The 24119-nt window shown below is 42.2% G+C and overlaps 1 protein-coding gene across 2 annotated transcripts; it reads left to right on the top strand.

Annotated features, from left to right (window-relative positions):
- The first annotated feature begins 1397 nt into the window (after positions 1-1397).
- OXP1 (oxoprolinase 1) lies at positions 1398-5838 on the top strand. Of its 2 annotated transcripts, XM_086501176.1 has the most exons (2): positions 2028-2166; positions 2301-5838. In XM_086501176.1, exon 2 carries the CDS (start codon positions 2325-2327, stop codon positions 5502-5504), a length of 3180 nt encoding a protein of 1059 aa, XP_086357302.1. In that variant the 5' UTR covers positions 2028-2166; positions 2301-2324; the 3' UTR covers positions 5505-5838. The 2 variants fall into 2 exon arrangements, with proteins under 2 accessions (XP_086357301.1, XP_086357302.1); XM_086501175.1 differs by having other exon boundaries at positions 1398-5838.
- The last annotated feature ends 18281 nt before the right edge of the window (positions 5839-24119 follow it).

The raw sequence follows: 24119 nt of genomic DNA, 5'->3' as shown, positions 1-24119 counted from the left end.
CCAAGTGTCAGCTCATCCCTATTGATGGGGTCTGATGAAGGAACACCTAAGCAAGAACCTTCTACAATAGTGGAAGGATCGACTGCTCTGCTCCCATACTTAGAAAACGAAGGCGTTGATTCCTTCTCGCTCTGCCTGCTTTTGTTTGCTTTCTTTGAATGATGATTGTAATGTAGGACCCTGGTTTGAAGACTGCTCCTCCTTCCTCCTTGCCCTGGATCATCGAGACTGTACTCAGAGAAGTAATCATAGCTTTGCAGCTTGCTTTCAATATTGATGTAAGGAGGATTAGTGCCTCTTCTTGACTCAGTTGGCGAGTCTAATGAAGCCCTGTCTGACACAATGCATCACACTTAATAATGGTAACAAGAAGCTGGCTAAGTTGAGTGAGGAGCTATAGCATATACTGTCCTCAGGTAGTTTGTTAAGGGAATCCTCTAACAATATCAAAGGCACAAAGCTGGTAGCAAGAGGAGAGGTGAGTAAATCTTGATACACAGATCTCGGTTTTTTGATTATTTCTCCCAAGGTCAAGAAATGGTTTGTGTGGAGTACTCTGTTATTCTAATCTCTCTCTCTCTCTCTCTCTCTCTCTCTCTCTCTAAATTCTTTCATTTGTCTATTAAATTTAAGTTTGTGGAAGACTTTAGAAAACAAAGGAATAAAGAGTGTATCCAATAGGTGATGCGAAGTATTGATTCAATATCTATTTTTTAATATCTTGATTCATAAAGAGTCCTTTCATTTAAGGACCTTTCAAAAATATATTTCATTAATTTGTTTGATCATTCTCTATGCTTATTGAATTTATTTTTTATAAAGACATTAAAATATTTTTTGTTTTAATTTTTTAATGTGTCTTTTTATTTTATTTCATTTTACTTTCAAACGGTAATGTGCAATGTGCACCTTTTGCTTTATTCTTTTGATAAATTACCCCTCTAATTTGTGGAACTTCCCAAAATATCTTCAAGTTTCAAAAAATTGCGAAATACCCTTTTATCCATTATGGTTGGATTGTTCAATATTTTTAAATCTTTATTTCTTTCTTACAATTGAGATCCGTTTTTGATTGCTTAGCATGTAATTTGTCACAAATTACCTCACAAAAAAGGCAATTATGTCTAAAAATAATGAAGCAATTCATTTCCAAAGCCTACATAACCAACTCAAGTTCTAGTTTTAGCATCTTGTAGTCGGTCTTCTTATGAAAAGCTACAATTTTTCCTATCTTTGGAGATATTTAATCTTACAACCAGGGGTATTTTGGGAATTTTGGAAAATTTGAAAGGTATTTTAAAAATTTATGACAAAATATTGGGGGTATTTTGGGAATTTTCACAAATTAGAGGGGTATTTGGTAAACCATTTGTGATTATGCCTTAATCCTCACCGACCACTGGCAGATCGTTATGTCAAGCCTCTGCAAAGTGCAAACGCGCGCTGGCAATTTTCCTCCTCTTCCTGCGTGGCGCAATGCAAGATGAATGAAGAGTAGAAAACTGTGTGTTTATACGTAGGCTAGGCCACCTGTTCAGTCAGCCTTCCCCTATCCGTCCTTTGCTTCTGCAACTCCAGCTTCGAGCTTATCATAACGTCCTCTCTGCTGTGATATTTCCACCTTCTTCCTCATGGGTGCAGAGGCCACATCAAGGCAGTTAAGGTTCTGCGTAGATAGAGGGGGCACTTTCACTGACATATACGCAGAAGTGCCTGGCGATCCGGGCTTCCGTGTCTTGAAGCTCCTCTCTGTTGATCCTGGCAACTACGAGGATGCTCCTCGTGAAGGTATACGCAGAATTCTTGAAGAATTCACAGGCCAGAAGATCCCGCGCTCTGCAAAAATCCCCACCCATCTCATAGAATGGATCCGCATGGGTACCACTGTTGCTACAAATGCGCTCCTTGAGCGCAAGGGCCAGCGCACCGCACTCTGCATCACCAAGGGTTTTAGAGATCTCCTCTTTATTGGTAACCAGGCCCGACCCAAGATATTCGACCTTACTGTTTCCAAGCCCTCTCCTCTGTATGATGAAGTCATTGAAGTAGATGAAAGAGTCCTCCTCTTTAACAAGAGCAACTTTAAGTCAGATGGAGAGGTAGCAGCATCATCGCCAGATTCAGCTGCCAAACAACATGCTCCAAAACTAGTTCAAGGCATCTCAGGTGAGACAGTAGAGATTGTCCGCCCGCTTAATGAAGATGTTTTGAGACCATTGTTGCAGTCTTTACTTGATAAAGGAATCCATTCCCTTGCTGTGATGTTCTTGCACTCATATACCTTCCCTTTCCATGAGCAGGCTCTGGAAAGACTTGCAAAGAGCATGGGCTTCAAGCAGGTTTCCCATTCCTCCTCCTTGATGCCCATGGTTAGAGCAGTTCCCAGAGGCCTTACTGCAGTTGTGGATGCCTATCTTACACCGGTCATTAAAGACTACTTGTCAGGTTTTCTTTCTGGATTTGATGATGGTCTTGATAAAGTGGCTGTCTCGTTCATGCAGTCGGATGGGGGCCTCACACCGGAGTATAAGTTTTCTGGCCACAAGGCTATCTTATCTGGTCCTGCTGGAGGTGTTGTGGGTTATGCAAGGACTACTTTTGCCTTAGAGACAGAGAAGCCTTTAATCGGTTTTGACATGGGCGGGACATCTACTGATGTCAGCAGATATGCCGGGCACTATGAGCAAGTGCTTGAAACCCAGATTGCTGGGGTCATTATTCAAGCTCCCCAATTAGACATAAATACAGTTGCTGCTGGGGGAGGATCGAAGCTCAAGTTTCAAGTGGGCGTTTTCAAAGTGGGGCCAGACTCTGTAGGTGCCCACCCTGGCCCTGCGTGCTATTGCAAAGGAGGGGAGCCGGCAGTTACAGACGCAAATGTTGTTCTTGGCCGGGTCATTCCTGATTACTTTCCCTCCATCTTTGGTCAACATGAGAATGAGCCTTTAGATGTTGCTGCTGCAAGAAAATCAATTAATGTTCTTTGCGATGATATAAATGCCCATCGCAGGCAACAAGATGCTTCGTCCCAGGCAATGACTGTTGAGCAGGTCGCATTGGGTTTTCTGGATGTGGCCAATGAAGCCATGTGCCGGCCAATTCGGGAGCTTACGGAAATGAAGGGCTATGAGACAGCCCAGCATGCTCTGGCTTGCTTTGGAGGGGCTGGTCCTCAGCATGCCTGTGCCATAGCAAGAACTCTTGGAATCAAGGAGGTGGTGGTCCACAGATACTGTGGCATCCTCAGTGCCTACGGACTTGGTCTGGCTGATGTGGTGGAAGAAGCTCAAGAGCCATTTGTGGCAGTGTATGGGCCAAATTCTATGAAAGACGTTTTGGCACGCGCTGAGGCATTAACAACACAAGTGAAACAAAAACTCCAGGCCCAGGGATTCAAAGATGAAAACATTAAGACTGATCTGCTTTTGAATTTGCGATATGATGGCACCGATACAATCATGACGATAGGTTCTGATTGTCATGACTTTGCTGGGGAGTTTGTGAAGCAATTCCGTAGAGAGTATGGTTTTGAGTTACAGAGGCGGTCAATTTTGATTAGTGATGTTAGAATCCATGGTGTAGGGAGTACAAATATTTTGAAGCCTGCAGAGCTTGATAAGGCACTTGGTCAGCCTGAGCCGGAGAAGCTTGAACACAAGGTCTATTTTGGAAGTGGTTGGCACACTACACCAATTTACAAGCTCGAGAATCTAGGTTACGGTCATGTGATTCAGGGCCCTTCAGTCATTATCAATGGAAATAGTACCATAGTAGTTGAGCCAGATTGCAAGGCTTCAATCACAAAATATGGAAATATACGCATTGATATCGGAATACAGGATGTTGGTGAAGATGGTAAAATTAGCACCAAGGTTGATGTTGTGCAGTTGTCAATTTTCAATAACCGATTCATGGGCATTGCAGAGCAAATGGGTCGCACTCTTCAGAGGACCTCAATATCAACCAATATCAAAGAGAGGCTGGATTTTTCTTGTGCATTATTCAGCCCTGATGGAGGTTTAGTTGCAAATGCCCCACATGTGCCAGTTCATTTGGGTGCAATGTCGAGCACTGTAAGGTGGCAGCTGAAGCACTGGGGCGGCAACTTGAAAGAAGGTGATGTTTTGGTAACAAATCACCCATGTGCAGGGGGAAGCCATCTTCCGGATATAACTGTAGTCACGCCCGTATTTCGAGATGGCAACCTAGTCTTTTTTGTAGCAAGCAGGGGCCATCATGCAGAAATTGGTGGCATTACTCCTGGGAGCATGCCACCTTTCTCAAAGGCAATTTGGGAGGAAGGGGCAGCCATTAAGACTTTCAAACTTGTGGAGGGAGGTGAATTTCAAGAAGAAGGCATTAGCAAAATTTTGCAGGCTGAAGTTGACATTGCTCAAGAGAACAGTAATTCTGGACAGTCGCAGAGAGTTCCCGGTACACGGAGGCTAGAGGATAATTTGTCCGATCTGCGAGCCCAGGTTGCTGCTAATCAGCGGGGGATTACGCTGATTGGAGAACTGATCGATCATTACGGTCTGGATGTGGTTCAGGCATATATGTGGCATGTTCAAGCGAATGCAGAGGCAGCAGTGCGCGAGATGCTGAAGTCCATGGCTGCTCGTGGTGCGAAGCTCTTTGATGCAACACAAGCTGATAAGCTTGTTATGTTGGAAGCTGAAGACTATATGGATGATGGGTCTACAATTCACTTGAAGCTAACTATAGATAGAGAGAAGGGTGAGGCCAAGTTTGATTTTGAGGGCACAAGTCCTGAGGTTTATGGCAATTGGAATGCACCAGAAGCAGTTACATCAGCCGCTATCATATATTGTCTGCGCTGCTTGGTGGATGTGGATATCCCATTGAATCAGGGTTGCCTTGCACCTGTGTCTATTTGTATTCCTAAGGGTTGCTTTTTGTCCCCAAGTGACAAAGCAGCTGTAGTAGGTGGAAATGTGCTAACTTCACAAAGGGTGACCGATGTTATTCTGTCTGCATTTCATGCATGTGCTTGCTCCCAAGGTTGTATGAACAACCTTACTTTTGGCGACAGCTCTTTTGGCTATTATGAAACTATTGGTGGAGGTTGTGGAGCGGGTCCCACATGGAATGGGGCAAGTGGTGTGCAATGCCATATGACAAATACTCGCATCACGGACCCAGAGATTTTTGAGCAGAGGTATCCGGTGGTTCTCCATGAATTTGGGCTTCGCAAGGGGAGTGGCGGGGCTGGCAAGCATTGTGGAGGAGAAGGTATTGTCAGAACTATAGAGTTCCGGTCACCGGTCACAGTGAGTGTGTTATCAGAAAGGCGTGCACATGCGCCGAGAGGATTGGAAGGTGGCTCTGCGGGAGCTAGAGGTCAGAATTTTTTAGTTCTCAAGGATGGCAGGGAAGTGAACATTGGAGGGAAGAACACTATTCATGTATCATCAGGTGAAACCCTGAAAATATTCACTCCAGGAGGTGGTGGATGGGGATCTTCGGTGACACCTGAAGTCTGAAGAGGTCTTCGGGCGTTGGGGATGGTATGGGCGTTGGGGATGGTATACTGTTTATTAATTTGAATAGGTTGTACAATGGAAGCAATCAATTTTTCTCTATTTTGTAGCTTCTGAAGAATGTGCTGCTGCCCAAGAGGCATGTATAGTTAACCTGCTTAAGTGGATACTGCGAATTAGTTTTGTATATCACCACCTGTATTTATAAGGGGAGGAGCTTAGGTAGTACATCACCAATCCCCTCTTTTAGGCGGCCTCTTATTTGGTGAGTCTTGTTTTCATGCTGTCTCTATTGTCGTCTCTTATCTTGTGTTTAACACTAGTTGGTCTTTGTTGAGCTGATGCCCACCTTGTGCATGGCAGTCCTTTTGGACGTCTGTTGTATAGGGACCTTTTGCAAGAAGAAAAGCCTTAACCTGTGTTGAGAAAACAACCACCTATGCCAGGAGAGAACCAACAGTAGTGAGATATGTGCCTATATCAGGAGAGTCTATATTGTGGTACTACAGCAAGGCTAGTACTAGTTGTGGCCATCCATATGAACTTGGGCAATATGAACTTACAAGACATCAATGGAGCACTCAATGAGAGTGTTGGACTATCCATTGGTCACCCTCTTCTGTTCATTGTTGCTAATGGAGGTTTGGAACAAGAGCATTGCTCGAAAAGGTGGCTCAAGAGGAAGAACTTGTGTCATAAATTTGATGGAGATCATTTGATCGAATGGTGTCCTTAAAATGACAACAATTTCTAATGGGTTCTGTAATGAGTGTGGAACTACTCACTTTTATTTCCCTAAGCATCATTGAGAAAAGAAACAAAAGACTTTAGTCTATGCTATTGGAGTAGTTCCATAACTAGGTTCAGAGAAAAAAATTATGTAGCTCCACTAAAGGAAGTCACGCGAACACAAGCAAAGAAAAATGAGTAAGAAGGAAAGGAATTAAGTAAATGAGTGTGTGGTTTGTCCTTTGGGTTGATGGCATGGGGTGGTAATGAGACCTAAACAGTGAGATCTATGGGCATGAAAAATGAGACACAAAAAACAAAGCCCATAGGACCCTTGGATCAAGTATGAAGGTTCTTCGCTTGAGGCCATTCCCTGATCACTTTGAGCTTCTCATTGACTCAAGTTACATCTGGAAGTTCCATTTGGGTACCAATGATATGACATAGTTTCTAAATTTCTTGCAAAAACAACTATCTTCTTGTTATTGATGTAAAGCTAATGGTCACACGACTCTTGAAAAACTATCACTATGTGATCCTTGTGGCTGTTAAGAGTCCATAAACATATGATACCATCATATAGCTATGCCTATAGAATCAGATTAAATGTGGCTAGTTCGTTGGTGAGTCCAAGAGTCATCAGAAGGAGGAGGAGGGATACTATCACCTTGGAGGATACCTCCCCTCAAGACCACTATCAGCAGGACCAAATCTCTAAGCTCAAAGCTCAGCTTAGAAGTGAGGAAATGATAGCCCCCCTTTAGAAAATGGTGGGCAGCCAAGGCATGAAGAAAATGTTAAAAATTCTCAAAAAGAAACAAGCCAAAGATTCCATCCCCTTTTTACCTACAAGTGAAGGGACATCTAGTAGTGCAAAGGAGAATTTGCTGTGAGAAGCTGTTCAGCCTTTTTTTTATCGGAGAAAGTATGTGTGCCTCACTACCTTTTGGCATATCAATTGTCACCTTCAAGTGAATTGTTTTGCCTAATACTTTGCTTCTATTTTGAAGCTTTCTTCTTTTGCTTAGCTTCTTTTTGCATGCTTTATATTATGAAAGAGAGAGTCACATGTTTGTTATAGGCATAAAGCCATTGATTTGTGGACTCATATTGTGGGATTGATTTAGATATGCAGCGATCCATTTAATAAGAATATCTGGGTCCATATAACTAGGTTTTGTGCCAACACTAACCACATTGGATCAAGCATGAGGAGTAGCGAGTGGGAGGAAGGCCCTACTGTCTACTAGGGTTTGCCTAGCCTGTGAGAGACGAAGAGTAGGAAGGCTCCACGCACTCTACGGTAGAGGCTTGGCCTCATAGGTCATGGCAGCCTTGTTGGTAAACGAGATGCGGAGCCAATTTGTTCGAGTAGCGGGGTATCGGAATTTGATTGTTGCTATTGTATCAATTTTTGTTGTGTATGGGTTTGTTGTCAAGTCTTGTGCATCTCTCACATGAATTGAGTCCTTTCTTCATTTGCGGTTTAAGATGTTAAAGTCCATTGTATGCGGTTATGGGATTCCATGTAAAAAGCCCTTGCCTATGGACTCTTAAGCTCATCGTTTTGTAGTATCTGTCTCTATGTGTATTCCATGGCTCGTTTTGAGCATGAAGGTGTAGTAAAATTTTGTGCAAGTATGCTAATAAATATACATTCACATTTGTGATTATGGCTTTTGAGAAAGTAAAAATTCTATTTGCACTGTTTTATTTCCATAGGTGTTAGTCATGGTTGATATGAGAAGCACGTTCCAAAAGACATTTAGAATTCTACATTTGTATTCTTGATGTGCCATTCATTCATGAAGGAGTGATTTTTTTTTGGGCCATAATCACAATTGTTGAGTGGAAGTGTTGTATTAATTCAAAAAAGAATGTACATTAAGCCTCAAGCACTGTTAGTGCCTTGAGGATCTCAAAGTTACAAAAGGGTGCAGTACTAGGAAATCTCAGAGGCCTATTGAATCATAATAGAAAGCCAATAAATAATTGTCGATTGGATGATAATTGGAAAATGTTTTATTATATCTTTGAACCAATATGCCTTAAGTATTCAGCATGGATAGCATCCTAGAGAGTAGTAGGAAGAATATGTTTCCAAGTCAACTTAGATCATTTCATACTTTGCAGGTGATTTAAATTTGTAAATCCTACTGATTGTCCCTATAGAATAAAAATAAATGAAAAATATATTCTTTTGCAAAGTTGTAGTGTTGGAAAATCACATTGCCTAGATTTAGTTACAATGCCTTATCCCTTCTCTTTTGTGTTCACTAAGCCAAAGAGAATGTTTTTGTTGGATTTGGAGGTTTTGCCCAAAACATAGAAAATTTCATCTCCACTATCTGTTATACTTATGAAGTCCCCACCAGTTACCCAATCCTTCTTTCACATGAGTCTCTACAGCGAAGAAGTTGTTAATAAATGTATGATAAGACCAAGTTCAAATTCCTTCTGCTCTCAAGTGTTGTTCGTGCAAAAGAAGGATTATTCATACTATCTTTGGTGGACTATCAAGCGCTAGTTATAGCTTATCTTACTTCACTAGAATGGATTTTTAAAGTGGATTTTTAAAAAGGTTTGAACAATGTTGCAAGATATTTATAAGATTGCATTAGGACTACATTAGGTCTTTATGAATATGTAATGATGGCTTAAAAAATATACGGCTAGAATATCTTTAGGAACTATATTAGCTATTGTCCTCTTTACTTACCCATTTTGATGTATCCTTGCTCCATTGGGGATAGTCTTATAAACGTTGGCTTTAAAAAGAACTCTTAAGGATTTGATTAGAGTAGACAAAATGCTATAGAGCTGATCCTGAAGGAATTGAGATAAACAATAAGGCTATTGGGTCTAAGCATGTATTGGTGGTACCACTATTTTACTTTTTGGGGTACCGCCAAGAGACTAATTTGGAAAGGAATTTGTGATAAATTCAAAAAAGAAAAGGGGAATTTTGAAATGTTTATGGCCTTAGTAGTTGGAAGGGGCCACTGATTGTAGGGAGGGGCGGCTCAACCATCATTTCAAGAATATGCGCAATGTGACTTGTTATAGGACGATGTCAACTTTTGATAGATTCTTCCCGCGTGCCAAGTGATCTCCCTGAGATTCGAAATTCAAGCGCTTGTCTCATTCACTCTCGCCTCTGCTCTGCCGGACTGAGAAGGTAAACCCTATTGCCGTTTTGAACTGCTGAGGTTTCCATGTTTGCATGTGCCGTTTTCCCTGCTGCTACTTTTGAAGTGAAGCTTTGCATGCATGATGAATACTGTAGCACTTGGATTGGTATGCATGCATTAGTCTTTCTCCTCATGCATTAGAACTTTAACTTCAAGATCAAACCCCTCCACCCAATGAGCAAGCGACGCGAAGTAGTCCATCAAAAGTGGAGGTAAAGGTTGTGCTTGATACTCGGGAATGCATTGCATCCAACTTGAAGCTGTCAACAAATTCATCGAAAGCTATGCATGTGTATGTTTTGCATTGTTTTTTCCATTGCTTTAGTGTTTGCAAAGCTGGGCTTTCAACAAGCTCTGTTTTCTGGTGCTTGCATTATTGGAGTACCTCGACTATCAAGATTTTGCTTCTCAACAGAGGAACTGCATGAGGAGTACAGGCTCAACCTAGAGGGGAAGACGCCTAAAGAGCTCACAGATAAAGATATCCCCGATGAGGAGTGGCTGAGTGTCTTCAAGTGCCTACACAAGAAAATCACAAAGCTATTTCTCAACCATTTGAGGGATGAGTTCGTTGACAAGTGCCGGCTTTTGTACCAGAAGGTAGATCAAGCAACCCCATCCAATGGTGAGCTGCTAGCAAAATTTTCACGGGGTTTCGATTGCATGGGCAAGGTTTGGTGGCAATGTCTTTGAAAACTGCAAGATGCAAAAAGGGGGTTTGGAGCGGAAGATCAACAAGTTCTGCACCGATTATGGCTTGACATGTGTCTTTCAAATAAAAGCATCTATTGTGACGGTGCCTTGTCATCACAATACCGACAATGTTGGCAAGCAAGCTACATCCATTTCAGGTAGTAGAGACACCAATGTATATTCAACTGGTGCTTAGCATGGCGGAGGGACTTAATGGCCAGGACAATGAGCAAAAAAGGCTGTTGGGTGAGGTGAAAGTGCAGCTGCAGGAAAAGAGGGACCTGTGGCTTAGAAATGAAGGGCATTTTTCTGCTTACAATGACTTCTACAGGAAATTGGACCAACTAAACAAGGAGCTGGAGGTGCTCAAGACCTCACCCGATTCAAATCCATGGGAGGTAGACCGCAAAGAGGTAGAGGTCACAGCTATCACCAAGATGCTATCCAAGGCAGGTGCCACTACTGATTCGAGGCAGCTTAAAGAAGATTTGGACTCCTTGCAGGTAAGCTTGTTGCTAAAAGTGCCTAGAAGTGCTTTGTGATAAATTCAAATTGCTTAATAGATAAGTAGAATGTACTGACCAAGTGGTTAGACTTCAGACTAGAAGTGCTTCATGTTATGAAGTGCTTTGAGATAGGTCAAAACTCTTACTTGGAGTAGGAAGTGATGACAAAGTGGTTAGAAAAAGCTTCACAATGTGACTGGTGCCTAGAAAGTGCTTACAAATGTCTTAAAAGCACCTAAAAGTGCTTTGAAGTGCTCAATGGTGCCTACAATATGCTTGAAAATGCTTGATAGGTGGTAAGAAAATGTTTCAAAGTGCTTCAAAGTGTTGATCAAGTACTTTGAAGTGCTTTGATATAGCTCTATACTGCTTACTAGGTGGTTATGAAGTTTTGACCAAGTGGTAAGGCTTGAGTGAAGAGACTACTTTGAAGTGCTCCACAATGCTAAATGGTGCTTAGAAAGTGCTTTCAAGGAAGCAATCAACACTTTGAAGCACTTAAACTCCTCACAAGGAGCACATAGTGGTGACTAGGTGGTAAGAAAGTGCTTTGAAGTGCATAGTGGTGACTAGGTGGTAAGAAAGTGCTTTGAAGTGCTCCATGTTGCTTGGTCAGAAAGTGATTTGAAATGCTTTATGGTGCAAAGAAAGTGGTAACCAGGTGGTTAGAAAGTGCTATGAAATACTCAATAGTGCCTACAATATGCTTGAAAGTACTTAACATGTGGTCAGAATGTGGTGAGAAAGTGCTTGAAAGTGTTGAAAGGGTCCTTGAATGTACTTTGAAGTGATTTGACATAGATCTGTACTATTTACTAGGTGATTATAAAGTTTTGACCAAGTGGAAAGGATTGAGTGAAGAGACTGCTTTGAAGTGCTCCACAATACTGAATGATGCTTAGAAAGTACTTCAAAGTGCTTTCAAGTAACCAATCTGCAATCTGAAGCACTTTAACTGCTCACACAAGGAGTAAAAGTGGTGACTAGGTGGTAAGAGAGTGCTTTGTAGTGCTCACTATTGCTTAATAGGTGGTCAGAAAGTGACTTGAAATGCTCTATGGTGCCAAGAAAGTGGTAACCAAGTGCTTAGAAAGTGCTTTGAAGTGTTCAATGGTGCCTACAATATGTTTGAAAGGGCTTAATAGGTGGTCAGAAAGTGGTAAGAAAGTGCTGAAAGGGTCCTTGAAAGTACTTTGAAGTACTTTGACATAGCTCTTAACTGCTTACTAGGTGGTTATGAAGTTTAGACCAAGTGGTAAGGATTGAGTGAAGAGACTGCTTTGAAGTGCTCCACAATGCTGAATGGTGCTTAGAAAGTACTTCAAGGAACCAATTTGCACTCTGAAGCACTTTCTCTGCTCACAAGGAGTACAAAGTGGTGACTTGGTGGTAAGAAAGTGCTTTGAAGTGCTCAATGTTGCTAAATAGGTTGTTAGAAAGTGATTTGAAATGCTTTATGTTGCCAATAAAGTGGTAACTAGGTGCTTAGAAAGTGGTGACGAGGTGGTTAGAAAGTTCTCTGAAGTGCTCAATGGTGCTCAATAGGTGGTTAAAAAGTGCTAAACAAGTGGTTAAAAAGCGCTTAGAAATGCCTAGAAAGCGTTTAGATAAAATTTGTCCAGCATTTTTAAATTTGCTTTGAATTCTTTAGAAGAAGTTGAATAGAAGCATTCAAGCTTGTGCACTTAAGTCCATCCAAGCATGAAATGATCTTACTCTTCGCTATTGTTTATGCTATGATTGGCAGCAAAGGAATATGGCTTTGGAATTTGAATTAGAAGCCTAGACGTCTCGAAGAGCATTTATGGATACAACCATCCAATATATCCAGGAAAAGGGTAGAGGCATCATTGTCCCTTCACCGCCGACTAAATCCTTTGTTTTGAAACCATTTGTGTGTATTGGGGGTGACTGTTGAATGTGGAAAAAACCCTCTTAGCTAACCACATGGCAGGGGTCTTCTTATTGGAATGTCAACACAAATATCACCCATTTTCCTTTGCAATTCTATGCGGCACTATGGTAGAGTGCACTCACCCATTGTACACAGTAAAGATCCCAAAAATTGCCAAGTTGTGCCGGGCACTCGAAATTGCGTACACAGAGCTGGAGGGTGGGTTCGCTATACTCAACTTAAATCCTCTTGTCATGAGATAACTCCCTTAACATGATTTTTTTCTTCACAGAAACCAATGCTGACAAAAGTTCTCGTCTGCTTGAACTTGACGAGAACAATACATACCTGTCTTGACGAGAACAACATACAAAAATATGAGGGTTTTAAGCATGGCAAGGCTGTTGTACAAAGTGGGGATAGAGTGGAGGACCCCAAGACTGAACCCTTCGTGGTTGAGAACCATGGCAAGGAAACCATTGGACATTACTCCAGCAAGCTCTCAACAACAACCAGGACGGTAATGAAGTGCATATATGTAGTGTTCCATTTTTGTTCGAGCTGATTTTGGCTTTTTTTCCCCTAACCTTATTGTGATCCCATAATTGGAAACCGCGGATAAAGTGGAGGACGCAGAGGATGTGGAGACATTACGAGTGATTGCAGAAACCTTGAGGAAGAAATGCAAGTGACAACAGGAGGAAGGACTGCATCATCCAGGATCCAAAGAAAAGTACTAATCAAGACCACCCCAAAACCCGCACACATCGGAAATTTTCAGTTCCATGTGCTTTTTGTGCTATTTACTTATTTTGAATATAAGATGTATTTTTTGTCTCATGGTGTCAATCTTCACTACAATTTGCGGGTGTGGTTTTTTGGGAACTGTAGTAAAAATACAAGTGATTGGTAATGTTGGGCACCGGCATTGTGCTCAAGAAGACTTGGGGCACTTTGATCGGGAGACACCCCCAGTAACTCAGCTTTGTGTCCCTCACCTTTCAGAGGATAATAGGCCTGCCTTGATCATTAATATTAATAATTTTGTTTATTGTCACTCACGACAAGAGTGAGGGACCAAGCCCGCCTAACGTGGACATGCTGCACTTTTGAAAGGTGAAGCAGGACAATAATCTGAACCACTATGTGCACCATTTTGCAGAGTGGTTTGTTCTTGGGGCTAGCTAGATTGTTGAGGTGTACGTCTATAACACAAGCCGCTAGACCTAGAAATGAGGTTAGAATTGTTCTTGCCTCAGGCCCGCAGGTACTTGAATGGGTGGATTGCAAAGGAGGCATGCAGTAGAAGCTCATGGCTTGACAAGCAAGGGGAACAAATGCTCTTTCTAGTCTTTGGCACTTTTTGGAAAGAGTTTCCACAATTCAACAAAGATAACACCCTCCTGCTAGATTACAGATATCCTAGGTGCTTCGTGAACGACGAAGACTCCTATGTTATCTTGCCTTCTCTAGAGGACTAGACGAAAGACCAAGGGGAGAATTTTATGAATCATGAAGTTTTGCCATTTGTCTATGAGTGGAAGAAAATAGAAAATCGATCGGAGCTGATCAGTGCTTGTAAACTGGATGCTAGAAGAAGAAGGTGGCAACAACTTCGGGATGTTGAATCTGTGAGGGAAAAAAAATTATCAAGCGGCCGAGGCAAAGTGCTGCCTCCACCTCCTCCACTACCACGTTATAAAAGGCCGCCTTCTGGTCTTTGATCTCAACAGAAATTTTAAGAGTTGTGTACCTGTGATCATGTATGTAGATACACATGATGAGTTTGATAGTGTATTAACTCATGTGATGAGGACTTCTTTTGTTTTGTAAAATGGGAAAAAAGCGACATTGTATTGCGGAATTCTATACCAATTTTTAATGTAGAAACATGATTTGCTATTCAATCGACCATTTTTTTGTGAGCTTGCAAGATGTCTTATTATAAGTTGATTTAAAATCGTCTTAGTAGTTTTTCTTAGGGCTTTTGTAGAGGATAAAAATCAGTGGTTAGTGGGTAGAAGTGCAAGCTATACCACTTGTGAACTGTGGACCACATGCAAGTGGTTGAAAACTATTTGCATTATGTAAAATGGTAGCCACTAGCAAGTGTTTAAGAACCACTTGAAAGAGGTTCTGAACCACTTGCAAAGGCCTTTTGGACCACTTGCTAGGTCTTCTATTCCACTTGCAAGCATTTTGAAAGTGGTTCTGAACCACTTGCAATGGTTCTGAACCTTTTGATAGTGGTTAAGATAGCACTTGCCAGTGGTTTTGAACCACTTGCTAGAGGTTCAAAACCACTTGCAGTGGTTAAGATAGCCTTTTTCTAGTGGTTAAGATAGCACTTGCTAGTGATTCAAAACCACTTGCCAGTGGTTTAGATAACACTTGCAGGTGGTTCTGAACCACTTGCCAGTGGTTAAGATATCATTGGTGAGTGGTTCAAAACCAGTTGCTAGTGGTTAAGATAGCACTTGATAATGGTTCAGAACCACTTGCTAGTGGTTTAGATAGCACTTACAAGTGATCTATGAGATCAAAACTAGGTATAAGCAAGTGGTTCTAAAGCGCTTGTAAAGGCCTTCTAGATCACTTGCTAGGTCTTCTCCTCCACTTGCAAGTGCTTTGAAAGTGGTTTGGAAAAAGTTTCTGAACCACTTGCTAGTGGTTTAGATAGCACTTGTAGGTGGTCACTGATATCAAAACTACGTATATAAGGGTGTCTTGATAACTTTTGGGTGGCTTAAAGGGCCAGATATGTCCATTCTTATGGTGCATGTATGCCATATGTGGATCTGTGATTGATACAAATTGGTCTCAGATAGGTTTATGCATTTTTCATGATGACCCACAACATTGTCTTCTTTCTGTTCATCGTGTTCGGAGAGCGTTCACTTTGGGGGACTATTGTATGACATCGGTGGATGAGAGATTGGGTCTCTAGATTATGTGCATTGCCTAGTTGGCTTACTTTATACTTCTATGCTTTTTGGTTTTCCATTTTGACTAGCAATATACAAAGGGAACCTTGTCAAATTTTCCCTAGATTCTTGCCACATGTTACATGTATCTATAGTCTTATTCTATGATGGTACATTGATCAATTTAATCCCACTTTGACAATGATTGAGTAATTACTCTTAAGATTGGACACGGATTTAGTGCTCTTGTATCCACTCTCGCAAGAGTGAGATTTATGGTATGCTCCTAATGGCTACAGCCAAATTTATGGTATGCATTGTTTTTTATTGATGGACATTCTGATCGTGAGTCTATTACATACTATTTATAGGTAGTCACTGACATTAGATGTCACAGATGCAGAAGATGGTTTTGACATAGACTAGAGAGGTTGCTTTGTATGCAGTGACACTGATGTCACATTTACCTCTCTATTTCTTGTTATGTCTAATAGAGATGACATTTGCTCTTGATGAGAATGCAACGTTCCACGTTGTTGGAATTAGGGTCGCAGAGAAACACACACAGCTTGGAGAAGACGAAGGAAGCTCAAGGCACACAATAGAGTGTGTGTTACTTAGTGTGCAATGGAAAGATAGATAGCCCTAGAGTGATGGGCGTATATACAATGCTCGGGGGAAAAAACCTCCTAAAGAGGGAAAAAATGCCCCGGCATTCCTAGTGTGTTCACACACATCACTACCACATGTATATGGTAACAAATCCCCCCTGGAGTGATGCGGTGAACGAGAGCTGGCACATGAGTAAAGGGAAGTGCCAATGCCCTGAGGACATGATCAGTCCACAAAGGGGAGTAAGCCCAAAGCTTTGCGGAAAGCTTCAAGCTTCTCACGAGACAATGCCTTTGTGAAAAGATCTGCAAGGTTGTCCTGTGTTGGCACATAAGCCAAGATGATCTCTCCTATTGAGAGCCTCTCCCTGACATAATGGTAATGCACCTCAATGTGCTTTGTGCGAGCATGAAAAAATGGGTTCCTCGCAACTGCCAATGTGCTCTGACTGTCAGTGTAGATTGTGTTGGCGGTGTCCTGTCCAACACCCAAATTAGCCATAAGGCGTTTGAGCCATACACACTCAACCGTAGGTGTGAAGACTGCCCTGTACTCAGCCTCACAACTCAAAGTGGCCACAGTAGGTTGCTTCTTGCTCAACCATGATATACATGAACTGCCAAGCATGAAACAAAAACCACTTGTGGACACTCGCGTGTCAAAACAACCAGCCCAATCTGAGTCCGAAAAAGCATGTAAGTCTGGCGGCAATGATCCCCCCTTGGGATAAAACAAGCCAAGATGTAAAGTGCCACTAAGGTAGCGGAAAATCCTCTTGACAGCCTGCCAATGCTTAGACCCTGGGCTATGCATAAATCTGCTACCTGTGAGACTGCAAACTGAATATCCGGCCTCGTGTTGCATACATAAATGAGGCAGCCAATAGCAGTTTGGTAAAGAGTGACATCAGCAGGATCTCCAGCATCATGTAGACTCAACTTCAAACCTGTTTCCATGGGAGTGGCAATAGGTTTGCAATCCTCAAGTCCAAACTTACATAGCAATGTCTCTATGTAACTTAATGATGCAATAGCCCCAAATCTTTCATCTTGAAAGTAGCATTCAAATCAGCCTTAAATTCAGCAATATGTCTCTCATTTGGTCAAGTGATCAGGAAATCATCAACATAAAGAACCACAATGAGAAGTACATCACCCTCACGCTTTACATACAATGTGCTTTCTATTGGACTGTTACGAAAGCCTCGTTTAACCAAATGAGTGTCAGCTTTCTCATACCAAGCACGAGGAGATTGCTTCAACCCATACAAAGCCTTCTTACATCTGCACACTTTGTCCTCTTGTCCTTTTATGACAAAACCGCGAGGCTGCGTTACATAAACTTCCTCAAATATGTCACCATTCAAGAAAGCAGTAACAATGTCTGATTGATGTACATCCCAACCAAAATGAGCTGCCAATGCACATAGTAGTCATACGACAAGTGGGAGCAAAAGTCTCTTCATAATCTATGCCTTTTTCCTGTGCATAACCCTTTGCAACAAGTTGAGCCTTATGGCGTTTCAACTTGTAAACCCACTTCGTACCAATGGCCTTTTTGCCAGGAGGCAAATCACATAAAGTCCATGTGTCATTTTCTATGAGTGCATCATATTCTGATTGCATGGCAGCCATCCAATTTTCTGAATTCTATGCTTCATCAAAAGACAGAGGCTCCTCAACATCATGTAAGCTAGACACAGCCAAAGCATAACAATCTGATGCATAAGATGCATGGCAAGATCCTGAACGAGTACAACTAGACAAAGGTGCATCCAATTTACTGTCACGTAAAGTGTGCACCAGCAATTTTGGCATACGTCTAGCCTGCTCATTTTCAGCCCTTTCCTCATCAAGTACATCATGTACATTTGCCTCATTAATAGGCTGCTCTGGAATATTTTCAGAAACCCCCATAGGCTGTACATTTGCCTCATTAATAGGCTGATCTAGAATATTTTCAGAAACCCCCGTAGGCTGTACATTCGTATTTCCACCACTGAAAAGAGGCAACAAAGTGTCATAAATGTCTTGTGAGCTTACATTACTATCTCTAGTACATGACAGCAAGGGCTGAACAGAATCTTCCACAAACACTACATCCCGTGAAACTAGAATACGTTTTGTTTACGGATGATACAACCTGTAACCTTTGCTTTCAGCACTATAACCAACAAAAATACATTTGACAGCCTTATCATCCAATTTTCTGCGCTGCACTTGTGGCACCAAAGCATATGCCAAACAACCAAAAACACGCATGTGCTCAATAGAAGTCTTTCTATCATGCCATGCTTCATATGGAGTAACAGACTGCAAAGCTTTTGTAGGACACCTTTTAAGTACATAAGTGGCACACATGATGGCCTCAAGCCAAAAAGAATGCGGCGAAGCTTGACTTTTGACCATACATCGTGCCATTTCTGTCAGTGACCTGTTTTTCCTCTCAGCAACACCATTTTGCTGAGGTGTATAAGGCACTGTACATTGGTGTTTTATCCCACGACTAGCCATAAATGCATTAAATTCATGAGACATATACTCCCCCCCTCGATCGGAACAGAGGGTGCCCATAGTACATTTTGAGACATTTTCAGCCATAGCCAGAAATTGTTTGAAGCACATAAAAACTTCGGACTTCGCTTTAAGCGGAAATACCCATGCATGCCTGGAGTAATCATCAATGAAAGTCACGAAGTACAGGTAATTGCCCAAGGACGGAGTTTGCATGGGCCCACAAACATCACTATGCACAAGCTGCAACCTGCATGTGGCCCTAACTGAACCATCCTTTGGAAACTTAAAACGCTGCATTTTACCCAGAATACAGCCTTCACAAACATGTTTGCCAGGTGCTTCAAGAGGCGGCAAAGAAGCAACCATATCAGATTTCTGCAAAATTCAGATGACCAAAACGTGCATGCCAAAGTTTTGCATCTGAAATAAGCCTTGAATTTGCAACAACATTTGCAAAATTTTGTCCACACTTGTCATACAAAGTGAGCTTATATAGCCCACGGCACAAAAGCCCAGATGCAACAATTTCATCACCAAAACTGAGCTCATGAACTGTACATCTGTGATCCACAAATTTGACTACAAGTCCAAGTCTAGCAAGTGCGGATACAGACAAGAGATTCTTCTTGATCCCAGGTACATAAAGTGCATCAACAAGTGTGAAGGAGCTGCCATTAGCAGCAGTGAGCACAATCTTTCCAACTCCCTGAACTGGATAAGAGGCGTTGTTGGCACAAGTGACTGAATTCCCATGAGGGGACAGACTCGAGAGAGGTAAACAATTCACAATGTGAGGTAATGTGCTTTGTAGCACCACTGTCGAAATACCACACATGTGAATTTGCAGCAACTGACAAGCATGCATCATGGGCAGCAGGATTGTAAGTGCACTCTGCGCTAAAAGCCCATTCTGCATCAACATCAGCATTACAGTCTCCTTTCACAGAAGACTCAACAATGGCTGCATTTGTAGTGGAATCAGCATTTGCAGTGGAACCACCCGCTTTCTTCTTAGCCTCTTTGGCCTTCAACTTAGGACACGACTTGATCAAGTGATCATTAGATTTACAATAATGTCAATGCATCTTCTTTTTGCCCTTGTCACCAGAATTTCCAGACGAATTGCTGCCAGCAGAAGCATTAGGAACATAATTTTTGCCACTCGCAGCAGAACCATAAGAAGTGGCTGCATTACTGTTACCACCCTTTCTTTGAGAAGCAATAAAAGCCTGTTCAACTGCATGCTGCCTAGTCTTGTTTTTTCTGGAAAGTGACTCTTGCAACAACAATGTGCATAATGCATCAAACTTGACAACTTCTGGATTTCCTTTGGTCATAAGTCTCCAAGTACTAGCAAAAGTCTGGTAAGGCATCAAGAACAGTCTGCACAAGGGAACTGTCTGAAATGACTTCTCTTGCAGAAATAAGTTGCTCATTGATATCCTTGACACTAGCAAGGAAAGTGTCCATATCATCTTCCTCATGCATAATCTTCGACTCCAACTTTTTATGCAGCAAAGCAATTTTAGCCTCATTGCGACTTGCGTAAAGACCGGCCAAAATATCTCAAGCCTATAGATTTTGCTGAACGGATGTGAGGAACAATGGTGCGCTTCACAGACAACGCAATTAATGCATGAGCCTGTGCATCCTTAACATCCCAACGAGCTTGTTCTGCCATAGGCAGAACAACTCTAACAGTAGCAATCCTTGCAGCAAGACCTGCAACATCCTCAATATCGCCTACATCTTCAGAAGCAGGACGTACATCAATGCCCTGCACAAAGTTCCAGACGCCCTTTGACACAAGAACATGTTGCATCATATAAGCCCACATAGGGTAGTTGTCCCCATCCAACATGTCCTCAGCAACAAAGATCTTGAACACATCTGTGTTGTTGTTGTCAGCCATGGTAAATGCTGCACCTGATGTGATAACTACCCAAAAATAGGAGAAACGGAGCGGGAACAACACGTGATATATAGCACAAACCGTAGAAGACTATAAGGCACCTGTTATGCAAAAAATGTCACTGACAAAAATTTTGCACAAAATGACGAAATAGCCTGTGCAGTACTGCCTGTAGTGAAAACGGAGGCAGAAATGAGCCCAAATAAAAAATCTGAGCAGACCAAGGTCTACAAGTTTTCCCAAAGTATTTGTCAACCTGCGAACGCTTAACAAAGCTCACTGAAATCGGAGAAAGTGAGCAGGCGTGTGCTGGAGCAGCTGGCGACTAAGCACGGGAGGACGCAACCTGCTCTGATACCAATTGTTGGAATTAGGGTTGCAGAGAAACACACACAGCTTGGAGAAGACGAAGGAAGCTCAAGGCACACAATAGAGAGTGTGTTACTTAGTGTGCAATGGAAAGATAGATAGCCCTAGAGTGATGGGCGCATATACAATGCTCGGGGGAAAAAACCTCCTAAAGAGGGGAAAAATGCCCCGGCGGTCCTAGTGTGTTCACACACATCCTGACGGAGTATCATATGACATAGTGGGGTGTCATTACCCAATGGTGCATCTTATATGCTACGGCATGTGCATTAGCTCATATTGTTGTTCCATGAGACATGAGCACATACTACAAACATGCCAACATCAACAAGCGTGTAGTATATGCCTACAATATGTGACCATATTTGCACTATCTCTCGCCTACCTTTGTTTTTAATTGTCTCTTGCATGGTCATTATGGTTTACCAAACACTTTAACCCTAATGTAAATCGTCGCAATTGTAATAGAGTGAAAGCATGTATTGATGGTCCATAAAGGACTGTCTTGGACCCTCCTTTTCAAAGTAGTTTTTGGGAACTTTTGAGTCTACATTTGATTTTTGGGGGAGGAAACTCAATGATGAGTAATGAATTTTTAAAAAAGGAGGGGTATGCATTTTTTACCACCCCCGTTCTTGGATGTGTTGGATGTACAAGCACCCCCTTTGTCTCCTTCTCTGCGTGCGGGTTCTGCACAAAGCTACATGTTTAGGGTATTCTCTGCATGTAGTTTTTGCACAGAGCAAAGCGCTTTCTCTCCTTCTCTATGCGGTGTTCTGCAACACATTTCCTTTCTTTCCTCTGTGCACGGTTCTCTATTGTGTGTGCTTAGTTCTCCATATCTCTCTCTCTCTCTCTCTCTCTCTCTCTCTCTCTCTCTCTCTACAGATAGGATGGAGCCTTCTTGCCAGTTAGGTGTGTGTGAGTGTTTATGACATGTTTGATCTTGTTGATGTGTGGGCTCTTCATGATGTATGTTCATACGTTGAGCTCTTTTTCTTCATGTTTTATTAATCCGGCTCCGTGCCCACCAGTACACGGTTGAGCAGAGTTTCCTGAGCAGTTCACAGGCTGCTTACGTGATGACTTGGTGGCAAAGAAAAGGGAACAAAGAAAAAGGAAAAGGCAACAGATTCTCTGTGCTGAAAAGCGAAAGGATGTCGAACTCGATGAGAAGCAAAAAAGGAAGATTATTCGTGCCATGTCAAGGTGCTAGCAAGAGCAGATGCAAGGATTGACAACCAAACTCCAAGGAGAGATTTTTGAACAGGTACTCCAGGAATCATTACTTTGCAACCTGCACAACTCGACACATTCTATACAGAGAGCAGTGCTTTCCAACATTCACAACACCTTGTCAGAAGTCAAGGACTACCATGAAAATGCTTTTCAAGAGGGCAACAGTGATGGCATGCATTAATTTAAGGGACGAAGTAGATGCACGTCCCTTTACGGATAGAGCACTTGCAAAGTCGTTGGGCATACACAGAAGAAACATCAGTTTTGCGAATGCATGACTCCATTTAGAGGATGAGAACAATCCTTTTCCAGTCTTAGCATGTCAACAACAAGCTCATCGTTCTACAAGCATCTCAGAGGACAGAAAGGAGCTTGTATTTGGTTTCTGGACAGTTGAGACCCGAGTCTCTCCGAACAAGACGGACATATGCCAAAGGTGTATCAGCAAAAAGGCTGTTCTTAGGCATCCATTGCATTTGCTAGATCAGCCTCAGGTATTATGAACTATGCACTAATACTTTGTCAAACTATAACAACTGTCAAACTGTAAAAAACCACTTTGAAGTAGTATATTGACCCCTGTTCACCACTGTCAAACTGTAAAAAACCACTTCCAAGTAGTATATTGACCAATGTTCACCATTGTCAAGCTATCACAATCACAATTAAACTGTAAAAAGCCACTATCAAGTAGTATAGTGACCACTCTTCACCACTTTCAAGCTGTCAGAACCACTGTCAAACTGTATGTTTTTTGAGTGTCGCTCGTAGCAAGCGAGAACCTACTCAACACATAAAGATGTCAACTAGGGACGTCACTGACCCAATTAGGGCATGGAGGCGCGCCAAGAGGGTGTCAACCTCTTGTCGAATACCTATGGAATGGTCATCTAAGATCTCTAAGTCCTGTGTGTGCGGGAATACCCAAATCTACCAAGAACCTCCTATGTCACCAAACTAAGCTAAACCTTGGGCTAATGACCTCGGTTTGACACGAAACTCACCGTAGGCAATTTCCTACATGTCCCCAAGCTACCTAGACCCTCAAACCTGAATTTTTCACCCTAACAGAAAACACGCTTACTGTCTGACAACAAAATGGAAGTTGTCGGAAACGGTCCCAGATGGTCTCTACAGCTGCATCTAAGGGAGAGCTACCCTACTCTATGGTTGGTTTCACTGAAATCTACCCTAAACTCCCTAAAACTCACCTGTATGTCCGTAGGTCAATGCTTGTGAAGTAGTGTCTCGTGGAAAATGGTTGGCGTTGAATCGAAGAGCTCGATGAGCTGAACGCGCCTGTGGTCTTGGTTTTGCAATGCGACTCGTGCAGCACAAGATAGCAATCAAAGAAGATGCACACACAAAAATAGATAAGCTGCCCGCGCAGAGAGGTTTTCTAACTCATAAAATCCATCCCTCCAAAACCCTTCATTTTGACCTTTATACTTAGGTCTTGTGGGAGGAGGGTTTCCCATAGATACAGGGCTCAATAATCAATTGTGTGCTTGAGTTGGGAATCAGTACAACTTGGAAGCTCATGGCCCCTGAAGATGAACCCTTTACATTTGAATAGCAAAAATATTACAAGCTCGGCTTCAGAGTAGAAAATTAATACAAAAAGGTGGGGATTTGACTTGATGTAGTGGTGGCCACTATCCACCATTGCTGAGCTGCAACACTCCCCCCCTCCTAAACCAAGTTGTCCTTGACATGGGGTTGTTGTGGAGTGTGTTAAGCGCTTGGCGTTTCATCTGTCCAATTGAGTGGACATCTTTCTAATCTGCGCCCTGCCATAAGCTTAAGGACCGCTTTGAACTGGGCCTTCTTCTTCTTTTCAATGGCTGATAGTGGGATATTCTGGATCCCATGCTTCAACTCGATCGCTGTATAACTTACATATCTTGCTCTAAGGTCTGCGACTGCGATGTTGAAGATCTTTGAATTATAGGAGAAGAAGCCGGTGTAGAAAGCCTCTTCGAGTGTTTGGAGGTAGTAGCTGGGCAAAAACATTAGATGAGAAAAAAATCCAT

The sequence above is a fragment of the Adiantum capillus-veneris genome, chromosome 26, assembly GCF_014529385.1.
Source record: "Adiantum capillus-veneris isolate H3 chromosome 26, ASM1452938v2, whole genome shotgun sequence".
Taxonomy (NCBI): Eukaryota; Viridiplantae; Streptophyta; class Polypodiopsida; order Polypodiales; family Pteridaceae; genus Adiantum; species Adiantum capillus-veneris.
The sequence above is the reverse complement of the archived record's forward strand: the minus strand, read 5'-3'. Positions and strand labels throughout refer to the sequence as shown.

Coding starts and splice junctions, on each gene's coding strand:
- OXP1 (XM_086501175.1), top strand. CDS start 1,632: ATGGGTGCAGAGGCCACATCAAGGCAGTTAAGGTTCTGCGTAGATAGA.